The 15,847-nt window shown below is 53.8% G+C and overlaps 1 protein-coding gene across 3 annotated transcripts; it reads left to right on the top strand.

Annotated features, from left to right (window-relative positions):
* The first annotated feature begins 305 nt into the window (after positions 1–305).
* G6PC3 (glucose-6-phosphatase catalytic subunit 3) lies at positions 306–15,279 on the top strand. Of its 3 annotated transcripts, none has more exons than XM_073325933.2 (8): positions 306–464; positions 2,586–2,784; positions 3,204–3,431; positions 4,939–5,045; positions 7,489–7,579; positions 9,695–9,813; positions 10,678–10,819; positions 11,920–15,279. In XM_073325933.2, exons 3-8 carry the CDS (start codon positions 3,214–3,216, stop codon positions 12,278–12,280), a joined length of 1,038 nt encoding a protein of 345 aa, XP_073182034.2. In that variant the 5' UTR covers positions 306–464; positions 2,586–2,784; positions 3,204–3,213; the 3' UTR covers positions 12,281–15,279. The 3 variants fall into 3 exon arrangements, with proteins under 3 accessions (XP_073182034.2, XP_073182036.2, XP_073182037.2); XM_073325935.2 differs by having other exon boundaries at positions 2,562–2,784; XM_073325936.2 differs by lacking the exon at positions 2,586–2,784.
* Positions 15,280–15,847: the final 568 nt, after the last annotated feature.

Raw genomic sequence — 15,847 nt, 5'->3', positions numbered from 1 at the left:
GAGGGAAACAGGGTGGAGAGGGGGGAGATTTGGGATACAGGTAGGAGTGGGGCATAAGGAGAAAGAGGTCAGTGGGATCTGCGCTAGTTTAGGGGATGCATCTGGAAGGAGGGGGGGGCTACAAGGTGGGATGACTGCTGGGGGGGGCTACAGGTGGGACTGGGGGGGGCAGGCGTTGGATTTGGGTCCAGGAGCTGACTTAGGGGCCGTGGGACGGGACATCCGGGGCACAGGAGGAGAGGACGAGGCGGGGGCGGGGGCGGGAAGAGGACGAGGCGGGCGGAGGGGCGCGGCCGGCCACCCAGCCGGGCCCCGGCGGGGGCAGAGAGCGCGCGTGGCGCACCCGCTGCGGCCCCGCCTCCTCCCCGGAGAACCCCGGCGGCCGCTGAGGCCTCTGGGAAATGTAGGCGCGGGGCAGGGGGCGCGCAGCCCGAGCGGGAGCGTCATCATCCGGGAGCTGCCGGGTAACGGGGCGGCGGGGAAGGACTTAGTGGCGCGGCGCGCGGGCTGGGGGGGGGGAAGGACTCAAAGGCGGGGGCGGGGGCTCGGGCGGCCCGGTGGTTAGGGCACGAGCCGGGGGGGTGAGGGGGCTCGGGAGAGCCGGGTTCGAGTCCTGCGTCAGCCTCACGCGGCTCGTTGGGGGAGGGGGGTGGGACAGGCCCCGTGAGCCCCTTGGAGGAGGAAATGCGCGAAAGGGGAAGGTTTGGGGGAGGGAGAGGTGTGAGGGGGGCCGGGCTTCCCTGTCTCGGGTGCCCCTCCCCCCGCCTTAAAGGGGAAGTCTCAAGGGAAGGGGGTGGGGGGGGGCAGGCTTCCCTGTCCCTCGGGGGCACCTGTTTTCTCATCATAGAATCATAGAAGATCAGGGTTGGAAGGGACCTCAGGAGGTCATCTAGTCCAACCCCCTGCTCAAAGCAGGACCGATCCCCAATTAAATCATCCCAGCCAGGGCTTTGTCAAGCCTGACCTTAAAAACTTCTAGGGAAGGAGATTCCACCACCTCCCTAGGTAACGCATTCCAGTGTTTCACCACCCTCCTAGTGAAAAAGTTTTTCCTAATATCCAATCTAAACCTCCCCCACTGCAACTTGAGACCATTACTCCTCGTTCTGTCCTCTTCCACCACTGAGACTAGTCTAGAACCATCCTCTTTGGAACCACCTCTCAGGTAGTTGAAAGCAGCTATCAAATCCCCCCTCATTCCCCCCCAAATTCCCACAGTATTCTTGTCAGCAAGTTAAGGAAGTATGGGCTGGATGAATGCACTATAAGGTGGGTAGAAAGCTGGCTAGATTGTCGAGCTCAACAGGTAGTGATCAATGGCTCCATGTCTAGTTGGCAGCTGGTATCAAGTGGAGTGCCCCAGGGGTCGGTCCTGGGGCCGGTTTTGTTCAATATCTTCATAAATGATCTGGAGGATGGTGTGGATTGCACTCTCAGCAAATTTGCGGATGATACTAAACTGGGAGGAGTGGTAGATACGCTGGAGGGGAGGGATAGGATACAGAAGGACCTAGACAAATTGGAGGATTGGGCCAAAAGAAATCTGATGAGGTTCAATAAGGATAAGTGCAGGGTCCTGCACTTAGGACGGATGAACCCAATGCACAGCTACAGACTAGGGACCGAATGGCTAGGCAGCAGTTCTGCGGAAAAGGACCTAGGGGTTACAGTGGACGAGAAGCTGGATATGAGTCAGCAGTGTGCCCTTGTTGCCAAGAAGGCCAATGGCATTTTGGGATGTATAAGTAGGAGCATAGCGAGCAGATCGAAGGACGTGATCGTTCCCCTCTATTCGACATTGGTGAGGCCTCATCTGGAGTACTGTGTCCAGTTTTGGGCCCCACACTTCAAGAAGGATGTGGATAAATTGGAGAGAGTCCAGCGAAGGGCAACAAAAATGATTAGGGGACTGGAACACATGACTTATGAGGAGAGGCTGAGGGAGCTGGGATTGTTTAGCCTGCAGAAGAGAAGAATGAGGGGGGATTTGATAGCTGCTTTTAACTACCTGAAAGGTGGATCCAAAGAGGATGGATCTAGACTGTTCTCAATGGTAGCAGATGACAGAACGAGGAGTAATGGTCTCAAGTTGCAGTGGGGGAGGTTTAGATTGGATATTAGGAAAAACTTTTTCACTAAGAGGGTGGTGAAACACTGGAATGCGTTACCTAGGGAGGTGGTAGAATCTCCTTCCTTAGAGGTTTTTAAGGTCAGGCTTGACAAAGCCCTGGCTGGGATGATTTAATTGGGGATTGGTCCTGCTTCGAGCAGGGGGTTGGACTAGATGACCTTCTGGGGTCCCTTCCAACCCTGATATTCTATGATTCTATGATTCTTCTCTTCTGCAGACTAAATCCCAGTTCCCTCAGCCTCTCCCTCAGTCTCTCCTTCTTGTAGTGTGGGGCCCAAAACTGGACACAGTACTCCAGATGAGGCCTCAGCAATGTCGAATAGAGGGGAACGATCACGTCCCTCGATCTGCTGGCTATGCCCCTACTTATACATCCCAAAATGCCATTGGCCTTCTTGGCAACAAGGGCACACTGCTGACTCATATCCAGCTTCTCATCTACTGTCACCCCTAGGTCCTTTTCCGCAGAACTGCTGCCTAGTCATTCGGTCCCTACTCTGTAGCGGTGCATTGGATTCTTCCATCCTAAGTGCAGGACCCTGCACTTATCCTTGTTGAACCTCATCAGATTCCTTTTGGCCCAATCCTCCAATTTGCCACAGTATTCTTGTCAGCAAGTTAAAGAAGTATGGGCTGGATGAATGCACTATAAGGTGGGTAGAAAGTTGGCTAGATTGTCGGGCTCAACGGGTAGTGATCAATGGCTCCATGTCTAGTTGGCAGCCAGTATCAAGAGGAGTGCCCCAAGGGTCAGTCCTGGGGCCGGTTTTGTTCAATATCTTCATAAATGATCTGGAGGATGGTGTGGAATTCACTCTCAGCAAATTTGCGGATGATACTAAACTAGGAGGAGTGGTAAATACGGTGGCAGGTAGAGATAGGATACAGAGGGACCTAGACATCAGCCCGGCCCCTTGTTCTGCCTCAGCCCAGGCACGCACCCCCTCCCCCGTGTCACACAAACTGGGGGGGGGGGGGGGGGGGCTTAAAGTTGCGCCCCATGCCGTGGCGGGCGCAACTTGCGCCCGGTCGCGGGTCCAGGCCAGGCTAACGCTCTCCCCTGTCCTTTCAGCCTCGCCGTCATGGACGCCTTATACAGCAGCGGAGTTCTGTTTGCCGAGAGGCTGCAGTCCGGGCCGCCCTGGCTGGAGAGGTTCTGGCTTTGGGTGACCTGCCTGGCCGATCCCAAATGTATCTTCATCGTCTTTTTCCCCCTGGCGTATTTTCTGGACCGGAAGGTCGGGGTGGCAGTGCTGTGGATCGGTTTAATCTCCGAGTGGCTCAATATAGTGGCTAAATGGTGAGAAAAGGTCTCTTCCAAGACATTCCGATAGACACGTACACAGCTCAGGGGCAGAATCCCCTGCACTGCCCCAGGTAGCAGACTTACTGGACCAAGAGACCCATGTGCTCAGGATGTTATTACTAATGAAACCCATCTTCCCAGTGATCGGTTTTTATGTTGTTCTAGGAAAACTGAGTAAGGCACACGCTGTCTTGCCGGCATCGCCACTTTTACGGGAAGCATGAGTCACTGCTCCTGCAATAAGGAAGCAGAGTGAGACAAAGCCACTCCCTGCCAAATCATGTGCTTCCCCTTAAAAAATAAAATCTGCTCACTGCATGGTTTCGTCTTCTGAAGCATCCAGAATTGCCCACCATCCAAGCGGGGAAACTGGATGGATCCACCAGTCTGATCCATTGTAGCAGTTCCTACACTCCTATGTTCTATTGCCACTTAAAAGTACCCACTCCCATTAGCCCAACTGTGGGAGAGTGAGCCAGAGGCTGTTTCTGCCTCAAGACAGATGCATCAGGTAAATCCCAGCTGTGGGATCTTTATTACTAACAGCAATGGCAGAGGCAGAAAGATCCAAGCGTGACTCCAGATCCCAGGTGGAAAGTGCAGCAACAGCAGTTAGAAAAGTCATCATGATTACAGGGCCCTGCTCCTGCCACCTCACCCGACTTTAATGCTCCTGGACAGGTGGCTGTGCTCTCCAAGGAGCAAAGAGTGTGGGGGTCAAAGAGGCTCAGGACTTCAGTGGCACCCAGCGCTGCCAAGAGCCATGGAAGGTCTGAAGCAGTGTATGCTCCTCCCCGCTTTATATATGGTCTTAGAACTGACTCAAAGCCCATAGGAATCAATGGGAGGCTGTCCATTGACTCTGCTGAGCTTTGAGTCAGGCCCAATCCTATTCCCATCAAAATAGGATGCTCCATTGACTTCAGTGGGCTATGGGTCAGGCCCACACAGCCCATAAATATCACCTAGCTCGTCTCTATTTCCCTACGTTCCTCTTTTCTACTCTCTCTCTTCCTCTGCTCCTCTCCACTCCCTTCCTACTCCTTTTATAACCTTCAGGCGTTCTCTTAATAACCCAGCAAATAGCAACCACAGGCACGCGCAGCCGGATCCTGAGCTCAGTCACACTGGTGCAGACCCAGCGTTACTCTGCTACCGCCAGTGGAGTTACTTGGGTGTCAGTCGGAACAGATCGGCTCATATGCCAGGCCGTGTGCTGCTGGGAGATCCCTGGGCAATGGCCACAGGCCTGCTGACTGGGCAGACTTATCAAAACCAGGAACCAGAATCAGCTGACCTGCTTCCCCAGCCATCTAGAGGGAAAGGACCTGGCCAGCACTGAGGTCACATATCAGCCCTGATGTACCCTAAGTTATGGATCAGGCTTTGCCCTCAACTGTGTCCCATGGGGCTATTGGCTCCAGAGAGGATGTGGCTTCTGGGAGACTTGGGCATTTTGTTTTTTAGCCTTCACAGCTCTGTCTCCTCTTTCTGCCCCTAGGTTCTTGTTTGGTGAACGGCCATTCTGGTGGGTCTATGAATCTGGACTCTCCAGCAAGGAAAAGGTCCTGCTTCGCCAGTTCCCTGTCTCCTGTGAAACAGGGCCAGGTTGGTTATTAAGATGGCTAAAGTTTCAGTATGTATGTCTCTGGAAAGTACCACCGCTCTTAACAGCAGTGTCCTATATTCCCATTAGCCCCTTCCTCCCAAAGGATTGCAAAGTGCTTTTCAGCACGTGCACATATACAGGAATCACATTACCAACCACTGACATGCAGTCCCCTCTGAGGGGGGAACGTGGCGGCTGATTAACAGTGCATAGCTTTGTTACATAAGAGTTCAGGATGGGAAGTGAAGCATGTGGTACTGAATTGAAACTGCAGAAGGAATTTAGGGAAGCAGAAGGCAACACTCAGCATTGGAATTTGGCCAGGACAGCTGATTGACACCCCTGTACCATCACTGGAAGCCGAGTCCCCTCATTACGGAAGGCCTGCCCACTTAACCTCCCACTGCGTCAGTTTCCCCATCTGTAAAATGGCCATGAGGATTCCTACTCTCCTTTTGTAAAGTGCCTTGAGATCCACAGATGAAGAGGTTTCAGAGTAATAGCTATGTTAGTCTGTATCTGCAAAAAGAAAAGGAGTACTTGCGGCACCTTAGAGACTAACAAATTTATTTGAGCATAAGCTTTCGTGGGCTACAGCCCACTTCATCGGCTGCATGCAGTGGAAAATACAGTAGGACGGTTTTATATAGCAGAGAACATGAAACAATGGGTGTTACCATGCACTCTATAACAAGAGTTAACACCCATTGTTTCATGTTCTCTGCTATATAAAACCGTCCTACTGTATTTTCCACTGCATGCAGCCAATGAAGTGGGCCGTAGCCCATGAAAGCTTATGCTCAAATAAGTTTGTTAGTCTCTAAGGTGCCGCAAGTACTCCTGTTCTTTTTACAGATGAAGAGGGCAATCAATGAGGTCATTGTTGTTGGTTGTTGTGTAAGAGGCAGTCCTAAAAGGAGGCCAGAGGGGATTTCTAATGGGACGCACACAAACTCCTTCCTAGTCTCTTGGGTGGCTAGTTACACAAAGGTAGCCTCAGATCCACTTTGATTTCTGAGGACTAAGCGGCAATGGGCTCTCGGGGCCTGATCCGACTCCCACTGTCGTCAGAGGGCTCATGCCATCTGCGAGGAGGATATTGCCGGGCCCTGGGCATCTACAGAATGTGGCCGGCTGCAGGCCCCGTCTGCATTGGTGGACTGACAGTGCTCAACGTGTTGTTCTGCAGCCCACTTTGTCCAGGCCTTGGAGATGGGACAGCACAGACAGTGCCCCAGCCTTAAGTAACCAGTCAGTTGGATCATGGCACAGGAGAGACAGAGCTCAGCTGTAAGGCCATTAATTAGCCTGTGATTCTCAGCAGAACACATTAGTGAACGGTGGGAAGTGAAATCTGTGCCATCAACACTGGCAAGTAATAAATATCACTGCCTGCTTCTAGGCCAGGAAATCCCTGGGAAGGTCTGCTGTCTGACAGCAGGCAGTGGAATGAAGGGGAATCTTGCTTGATTTTCCCAGCCTGACTTCCCCCTTGCCCTGAAAGTCCAGCCTCCAGCTCCTTTTCCTGGGATCACCATTCCCTCCCCTCTGCCCCGTGAAGCCCCAGTCTCCTGCCCCGGTGGCTGGGTGCCAGCCCACGAGGGCAGATGGCTCTAAGGAAGGTTCTATTTCCATGCATCTGGGGTGTGGATACTCATGCAATGAGAACTTTGAGTGCCAGCAACCAGAAGAGCGGGAGACCTGAGGCCATTCTTGACCACACCTTTCCCATGACGTTATAGTGAGGGGGGCGCAGGGTAATGCACCAGCCACAGAACCCAGAAGTCCGCCCAGATCTAAGTCATAGAAACAATGCAGCTTGAATACAGCATTTTATAGTACTGTGATCTCCTTGATACTGCCACCTTTCTCTGGGCTCAGTTCCCCTCTCATACTTGGGTAACGCTAGCCACTTCCCTGAAGCTACTCCCTGTTTACACTGGTGTTAAGTGAGCAGAGAATAAGACTGTGAGGGCCAGCCCCTCTGTTGGGGCGCTACTCCAGTTTTCACCAGCTGAGGATCTGGCCAGGAGTCCCTAGCAGTGGTGGTTTCAGCACAGGCCGATGGATTTTACTGGGGGCCAGACTGGCTGTGTGACTTTTGGTTACAAACAGTCTTGCCGAATGGGTCAGTACCCCTTCGTTCCCCAAGGAGACGACTAACACTCAGCTCTTTCCTGGCACATTTCATCAGTAGATCTCACAGCACCTTACGAAGTAGGTCAGTGTCATTTTCTCTTATTTCATAGATGGGGAAACTGAGGCGCACACTTGCTCCCCCCCCACTCCATGGTCCCCCTGCCGAGTTGGAAATAGAATCCAGGTCTCCTGAGTCTTAGTCCAATGCCCTACCCACTAGGCCATGCTACCTCCAGATCCTAACTATCCTCTCACAGATACAGGCAGGAAAATTATTTAATCTCTCGTGTTCCCTTTATGCAGGTAGCCCCTCCGGCCATTGCATGATCACAGGGGCAGCCTTGTGGCCCATCGCCACTGCTCTCACGGCATTGGCATCCCAACACTCCACTAGGTAGGTACCGCAGGGGTCCTGGGACGGGCAGTTCCCCGACACCCCACTGTTGGCAGGGTGGGCATTTGCCTGGAGGCTGTCGTAACACAGCTGAGCCCTGCTGTACAGATCTAGCCTGCGGCATGTCCTATTCCAATGGGTCAACTATTACCCTATTGGTTATATTTATAATTAGTGCTACAGTAGTGCCCTGAGCCCCCCAATCAGGATCAGTCCCCTAGGGCCCGAGGCTTCATTGCCCCCAATGTTTTGTCATCATAGGTGCAAAGCAGGTGGAAAGCTACAGCCATTCAGATCTGGTAGCATTTCATCCCCAGCTCGTGCTGTCCAGGCCAGCGAAGAATCTGTCCCCCGGGTGTCTAAAAATGCAATTGCTGGGGTGAGAGATGCAATGCGTTGGAAGCACGGAATGTTCAAAGACGATTATATTGAGATGTGACAGATGCTACGGCCATATGGAATATTCCGAGACTGTCGTGTAGCTTCATGGGCCGCCTAGCAATTGTTTTCCTGGCCTAACGGGAGAGCGATCGTGCTGTATTCCATGCTGCCAAAACATTGCATCTGTCACCGCTAGTAGTAGTTAAACCCAGCGTGTCTGAAAGGTGTTAAACCCTGTCTCCACTAGGTGCTAGGAAGGGCTTAATACCATGTTAGCTAATTGTATTATTAAACTAAGCCCCGATTCAGCAGGCGGTCCCTGTTCAGCAAAACATTTATACGTGTGCCTAGCTGTTCAGGGAGCACTTAAATCTACTTGAACGTGCATCCACAGATAAGCATGTGCATAAGAGCTTTGCTGAGCAGGGAGGGACTTAACCAAGGGCTTAAGGCCCAGATATTTAAAGGTATTTAGGCATTGCTGCACTCAGCGTTGCAGTGCCCAACTGATTTAGGAGCCTTAAGTCTGGGCTAAGTGCCTACATCCCTTTTGAAAAGGAGGCTTAAGGCTCCCAAATTTGTTGGGCATCACACCACTCAGTGCAGCATCACCGAAATACCTTCCAAATCTGGGCGTTCATGTTTTGCTGGCTTGGGGCCCAAGACAGGTGTAGCAAATTGCCGGTATGATTTACGATGGGTCCCGCGCTTCCCGTTCTTGGAGGGGGGTTCAGGGTGCAGTTTCCTGCCCCGAACTAGTGTATCTACTGTCCCACTAATAACCCAGAGAAGGGGAGTGGAGAGGGAGGGACCCAGGCCCGCCCTCTACTCCAGGTCCCAGCGCAGGGGCCCTAGGGGTAATGGTAAACCACTTGAACTAGTGCTTCTTTCCCCTGGGCTACTTCCCTCTCCTGCTCTTCAGCTTGTGGGGCTTCCTGCCCCCTCTCTCTGCACAAGCCGGGTGTCTTTTTACCTAGGGTCTTGGTTTTCTAGCTAGCCACAGCACTTCTCCAAACTCTCCTCTACTTCAACTCCTCCAGATTGCACTCTGCTCCAACTCCTTCCCCTGGCTGATTGAAGCAGGGTGGTTTTAATCAGGTGACTAGCTTCAGGTGCTCTAATTGGCTTCAGGTGCTTTTAATTAATCTATAGAAACCTTTCTTCCCTCTACAGGGAATAAGGCTTCTCCTTATCCTGGGACTTACATCTCTCTCCTAGATCATTCTCCTACTGCCTTCTGGCCACGCTGTATCATACAGGGTTTTAGTGAGTGACTGGGAAGCCCCTGGCAAAAATGGGACCATTTCCAGGAAATGTAGCACTTGTCCTTTGGCCACGTGCCCCTGTCCCGCTGTGAGCGACTATTGCAAAAAAGAAAACAACCCTCTGAAAAATTGGGGGCAATTCCCACAAACCCAAGAAAAATCTCTGCTAAAAATTCACCGGTTTGTTGTAGTTTCCTGCTCCCCTTCGACTCTCTTTTTTTGCCTCACGTATAAGCGTTTTTGCCCCTCTTCTTTGGCCCAATTCTCCAGCGCCCTGTACCTCACACGGTCGCTCCCGCCAGCACAGAGCGTTCAGAACGCCTGTCACAGTGCAAGTGACTGCTCACGGTGCAGGGCAAAGGGGATCAGACTCGCTGGTGACTAGGACCGAACCGTGCAGTGCTCAGGTACCCTGGTGGTACGTACCTGGACTTACCCCCTTCGTGGTCTACTTTTCCTCCCCCAACAGCTGGCTGGTGAAGCTAACCCCCTTCGTGGTCTACTTTTGCCTCCTGCTGGCTGTGGGGCTCTCACGCATCTTCATCCTGGCACACTTCCCCCACCAGGTGTTGGGCGGCATTGTGGCTGGTTAGTAGATCCGGGGGAGGCTGGGAGAGTGGTGGGCCTGGCATGCTTCGGGCCTGGCAGGCAGAGGGAGGAGGCTGTCTGGCTGTCACCCAGAGGAAAGGAGGTGGTGACTGCGTTCAGACACTGGCCCCATCTGGGCTGGGGGCTGTACTAGCCGAGCCGTTTGGCAGGCCCTCGTGGCTGGCACCAGCGTGGTCTGGCCTAGGTCCCAGCACGGCTTTTCTACTCGGTTTCCATGTGATCTGGCCCTGGTCACGCTGGTCTGGCCAAGTTAGCCTGCAGCCTTGCCGCAAGCCTGCTCTAAGCCCCAGTGAGGAGGGTGCCACCGGGGTCTCGTGGGAGAGGAGGCTGCACAGGTGGGAGACTTGTCCTCAGGAGGCAGCTGCTGTCCCTGAAGGGATCTGGCTAGCGCCTCTCCCGCTGGGGCACATCCATCTGCCCTGCCGCCATCAGGCTCAGGTAGATCACTGCAATCATCCGCTTGGGGCTGTTGGGCCCTAAGAGTCTGCTAACCCTCCCCTCTCCGAGCCCACCCTCGATGGCCAGCACAGCTCCAGCAGGTTTGGCGGATGGCAGGCAGTGGGTTACACTTACCCCTCCCTGTGTGAGCCGTCACCTTGAGCCCCAGCTGACCCGAGCAGCGGGAATCCAGCAACCATCAGCTCCTCAGGACCCACTCAGCTGGTGGTGTCTGAGCCCTCTTTCCCCTCATCGGCAGGGACCTGTGGCCAGCACCCTCCTCCCTCACTGCCGGGCAGCATCAGTCTCTGCTCAAGCTACAGCCCCTTCCTCACTGTCCCAGTCCTCAGGCTGCTGCCGGCCAAGACTCCCTGCCCTTCTGCCCTGCGTCTCTTTGCTGCCTAGGAGCCGCCCTGGGCTGGATGCTGGAGGCCCGCGTCCCCGCAGAGAGGAAGCTGAGTTTCTACCTTGCCACTTCGCTGGCCCTGCTGCTGGGCGCCATTGGGCTGTACTGGAGCATGGTCGCTCTTGGCGTGGACATCGACTGGTGAGCGTCTCACGGGAAGAGGGTCCCTTTGCACAGCTTCCTGATTGGAGAGACCCAGGCCCAGTGTGGCCTGACCGGCTGCAGGACCCTGGCAGACAAACCCACCGGGTTCTTGCTCCTCAGGTTACTGGCAACTTACCTTCCTGTGGCATCTTCCTTCCCCCAGGGCTTTATGCACAGGAATCCCCGCCCTTCCTCCGGGGTGCGACACAGTCACTCCAGCTGAGGGAGGCAGAATTGCCCAAGAGAGAACGTGCCCAGGGACCAGGATAACACCCACTCTCTTTGAAAGTGCCTTGGGGAGTGGCGCCAAGGGGGCCCTGCCTGGGCCACTCTGCGGCAGGCAGGCAGGCACACCACCGGTGCGTCTGCCTCAGCATCCCCTTGGTCCAGGTCTAAGAAGAGCACAGGCTCTTTCCTGGCCCAATTCAAGGAGCCACCTCTGGGCATAATTTATTCAGAACACAGACCAACAGCTCAGCCCTTCTCAGCCATCCAGCTCTGGCTCTTCAGGGCAGGAGGGTCATTCAGCTAGCTACTCCACTGGTCTCCTAGCCCTCAGCCCCCCGGCACTGGCTCTGCAGCTCAGGAAGGTCAGCTGGTCGCCCCTCAGCTGGTCTTAGAAATTTCTCCCTAGTCCCAGGAAGGGCCTGCAGAGCTTTCTGCTCTCTGCAGCTTCCCTGTCTTTCCCGTGGCCCTTTCCTTGCTCTTCCTTGGCAGCTCTGACTCTCCAGGACTCCACCCTCTGGGGCCCAGGTACCCCCTTTTAAGCCCATGTGGGAGGCAGCTAATCAGTCATAGGTCCTCAGGACCCTGCACTCTCTTAAAGGGCCAGTTCCCCTCTGACAGGACCTTTTATGACCCCAGAGGGGGAAGGGGCTGGAAGAAAGCCCCTCTCTGGCACTGCCCTAAGGCCCAGGTTCAATGTGGACTCCAGCTGTCCTACTGAATTACTCACAGGAGGGCTGGCCAATTCCTCAGGGCTGAGCAGGCCTGACAAGCTCAGAGCTGGGGTGGCAGGGCCTCTCGCCATGCCAGTTACTGCCGGGGCCCTTCGCGAAGAGCTTTCAGGCGCTGACATTTCTCTACCGCTCGTCTAGGTCAATTCACCTGGCCACTAAGTGGTGCTTGAACCCGGAGTGGATCCGCGTAGACACGAGGCCCTTCGCGTCGCTGTGCCGGGACACAGCCTCAGCCTTGGGCCTGGGGCTGGCCACCCACTCCTCCCTCTACGCCCAGCTGAGGCACGAGAGACCCGGCTGGAAGCAGCGAGCCGCGGGTGCCGGCCTGGCCCTCGCCGCCCTTCAGGGCCTGAACAACACGGCACAGCCGGAGAAGGTCGGCCTGTGGTATGGCCTGAACTTTCTGAAATACGCCAGCTTCCCATGGGTGGTGGTGGCGCTTGTTCCATGGCTGGTCCGGTCACTCCCTCTCACGCAGACCCGGCCACGCTCCGAGTAGCACGTCCGGTGCATCAGTGACCCACACAGACGGTGGGTCACTCACCCTAGGGGGCGTGGCTGGAACTACCCGCAGGCATGTAAACTAAATCTCCCAGCAAGTAGCAGCATCCCTCCTCCCAGCCTCCAGCGTCATTAGATGCAACAGAGGCCAAATGCTGTTCTCCCGTCTGCTGGTTCAGCCCCGTGTGTCAGTGCGGCTGTGCATGAGAGCAGCTGGCTCTGGGCTAGAGGAGGATTGCATTGGCTAGAACACCTTGCTGGAAAGCTCAGTTACTTAGCCCTGCTTTGGCTAATGCAGGTTCTCCTCTGGCTTAGATGGGGCCTCATGTGAGAAGGATCCAAATAAACCAGCAGCTTGAATCTGGCCTCTTGAGCATTAGCATCAAGGAGGTTTATCTGTGCTGGGAGAAAGGGGTCTTGGGTAAGACCCTAACACGAGGCAGTGTGTCGCAAGGTGGGCTGTTTGGAGGACTAGCTGGCCCCCTGTGGCTCCAACATTGGTAGCTTCCTGTCTGGACTGCAGAGAAACTGTTCTGGCTGGTACTGAAGACCTCGTCCTGGGCATCCAATGGTTGGGACAGTTGTGTGTGAATGCAATGGGTGCATCCGCACTAGAAAATGTGGTACTCTATTCTCCAGCTGCATTGCGACTACCATAGGCTCCTAGAAATATGGGTCTGGAAGGGACCTCAAGGGGTCATCTAGTCCAGTGTTTCTCAGCCTTTTTGATACCAGGGACCATCTTGCTGCCTTCCTAAAGGCAGGGAGCTCTCAGGGACTGGCACCAGTCCATGGACCGGGCATTGAGAAACACTGATCTAGTCCAGTCCCCCGTGCTCAGAGAGGACCAAGTACGCCTAGACCATCTCTGATAGGCATTTGTCCAACCTGTTCTTAAAAATCTACAATGACGGGGTTCCACAACCTCCCTTGGAAGCCTGTTCCAGAGCTCCACTACCCTGAGAGTTAGAAAGCTTTCCCTAATATCTAACCTTAATCTCCCTGGCTGCAGATGCAGCCATCACTTCTTGTCCTACCTTCCGTGGACATGGAGAACAGTGGATCCCCATCCTCTTTGTAACAGCCCTTGACATATTTGATGACTGTTGTCAGGTCTCGCCTCAGTCTTCTTTTCGCAAGACTAAACTTTCTCAGTCTTTTTTAACCTTTCCTCACAGGTCAGGTTTTCTAAACCTTTGATCGTTTTTGTTGCTCTCCTCTGGATTCTGTTTTGTTTGACCACATCTTTCATAAAGCGTGGCACCCAAAACGGGACACAGCACTCCAGCTGAGACCTCGGCAGTCCTGAGAAGAGCAGGGCGGTTACTTCCCGTGTCGTACGTATGACACTCCTGTTACTACAGCCCGGAATGATATTAGCCTTTTTCACAACTGCATCACCTTGTGGCTTCATATTCAATGTGTGAGTCAGGATTGATCCCAGCTCCTTTCCAGCAGTACGGCCACCTAGCCAACTACTCCCCATTTTGTAGCTGTGCATTTGCTTTTTTTACGTCCGAAGTGAAGTACTTTGCACTTGTCTTTATTGAGTTTCAGCTTGTTGATTTCAGATCAAAGTCACTGATTTAACAAGGTCCTTTTGAATTCTAAGCCTGTCCTCCGAAGGGCTTGGCCCCTTGCTCCCAGCTTAGTGTCAGCTACAACTTTTATAAGCGAATGCTGCACTCCACTATCAGAGACACAGGTACTGGCCCTAGGACAGACGCCTGCAGGACCCCACTATCCATCCTCCCAGTTTGACAGCAAGCCATTGATAACTACTCTTTGACTTCAGGCTTTTAACCAGTTTTACACCCACCATATAGTAATTTCATCTACCCCACATCTTCCTAGTTTGCTTACGAGACTGTCATGCATGACTGTGTCAAAAGCCTTCCTAAAATCAATATATATCACGTCTAATGCACCCTCGCTGTTCACTAGGCCAGTACCCCAGTCGAAGAAGGAAAGGAGGTTGGTTTGGCATGATTGGTTTGGCATGGGGGAGGTTTAGATTGGATATTAGGAAAAACTTTTTCACTAAGAGGGTGGTGAAACACTGGAATGCATTACCTAGGGAGGTGGTAGAATCTCCTTCCTTAGAGGTTTTTAAGGTCAGGCTTGACAAAGCCCTGGCTGGGATGATTTAACTGGGAATTGGTCCTGCTTTGAGCAGGGGGTTGGACTAGATGACCTTCTGGGGTCCCTTCCAACCCTGATATTCTATGATTTATTCTTGACAAATCCATGCTGGCTAGGCCTCATCCTCTAGCTGCTTCCAATTTGATTGTTTAGTACGTTGCCTCTTTCCAGCTATGGTCTCTAGACTAACATCTAGCGCATTGCTAGAGCGTTTCAGAAGCAGATCTCAGAGCGCTTTATGAAAGACCAAGTCATCATCCCCATTTTTCAAGCTAGGGAAACTGAGGCCCAGAGCCGTGAAGTGACTTGCCCAAGGTTACCCAGTAGACTAGTGGCAGAGCTGGGAATGGAACCCAGGGCTCCTGACTCTCCAGTCACTCTCTAGCCGGTAGGCCACACTGCCAGGAAACTAGTAACGTTGTTAAGTGCTGGTGCAGACTAGCTGGAAACCGGGGATCAGTTGTGCTGGTGGAAACCAGGCCAAGGTGTTGGACAAGGTCACGGTGCCCCAAGCAGCGTCTCATCACTTAGCCTTGACAGGGCCAAAGGCCTTGAGTGACGAGGCCACAGGCCAACCTCCCTCCGGTGGTAGCGGCACTTACAGGCTGTAGCTAAAATGCTTCTGTTCGCGTATGTTGTCTGTGTCATTGCAAATCCTCTGTGACTTGAAACATTAGGGGGAGGATTGTGTGGGGGGAGGGGGAAGTGATTCAGCCATGTGTCTGGCCAGCACCTGGCACAGCAGGGGCCTGGTCCGTGACTGGGGTGCCCAGGTGCTACAGGGTAACGGCCAAGTGCTGGCTGCGCGTATTTATTCCTGGTGTTGAGAACCAAATAAAGGACCCTGGAACTGCCTGTGTGATCCCTGGCACCTCATTCAAAGTGAGCCGCTCTTCATTCACCCCACCACTGGGCGGGGATGGGGATTTGAAGGGGCGTGATGTGTCCCCCCAGTCTGGAGGAACTGGCCATGATGCGGAGCAAAGGCTCCCCACCAGCACAGACGGTGCACATGGAATTCCCCAACCAGTGCAAAAGGGGCTGGTTTTCTGCTAGCAACACAGCCCATTTTGTGAGAGGGGCAGGTCTGGGTTTGCCTGCCCTGTGTTGTTCTCCACAAAACCCTTCTAAAGAACCAGCCACGGGGTTTAACTCAGCCGCTGAACTGGTCCATCAACCCCTCCCCACCCCCCCGGACCATCATGCAGTTCACGGAACTTAGAGAGTCATTTACACCAGCTTTCAGAGAGGGAGTCCGGCCGCCCTTAAAACCTTTCCAGGGTGAGTTATTTGTGGGTGTACTTCGAAGGCTTCCATCCCTGTAGTGCCTCTGCTCATTAACACAAGCACCAACCCCTGTGGGAGCAAGGGCAGTATCAGGTGGGAAACTGAGGCCCAGCGAGTTGAAGCAACGTGCCCCAGT

Source organism: Lepidochelys kempii, chromosome 27 (genome assembly GCF_965140285.1).
Source record: "Lepidochelys kempii isolate rLepKem1 chromosome 27, rLepKem1.hap1, whole genome shotgun sequence".
In the NCBI taxonomy this organism is placed as follows: Eukaryota; Metazoa; Chordata; order Testudines; family Cheloniidae; genus Lepidochelys; species Lepidochelys kempii.
This window is presented reverse-complemented; position numbering and strand designations above follow the sequence as displayed.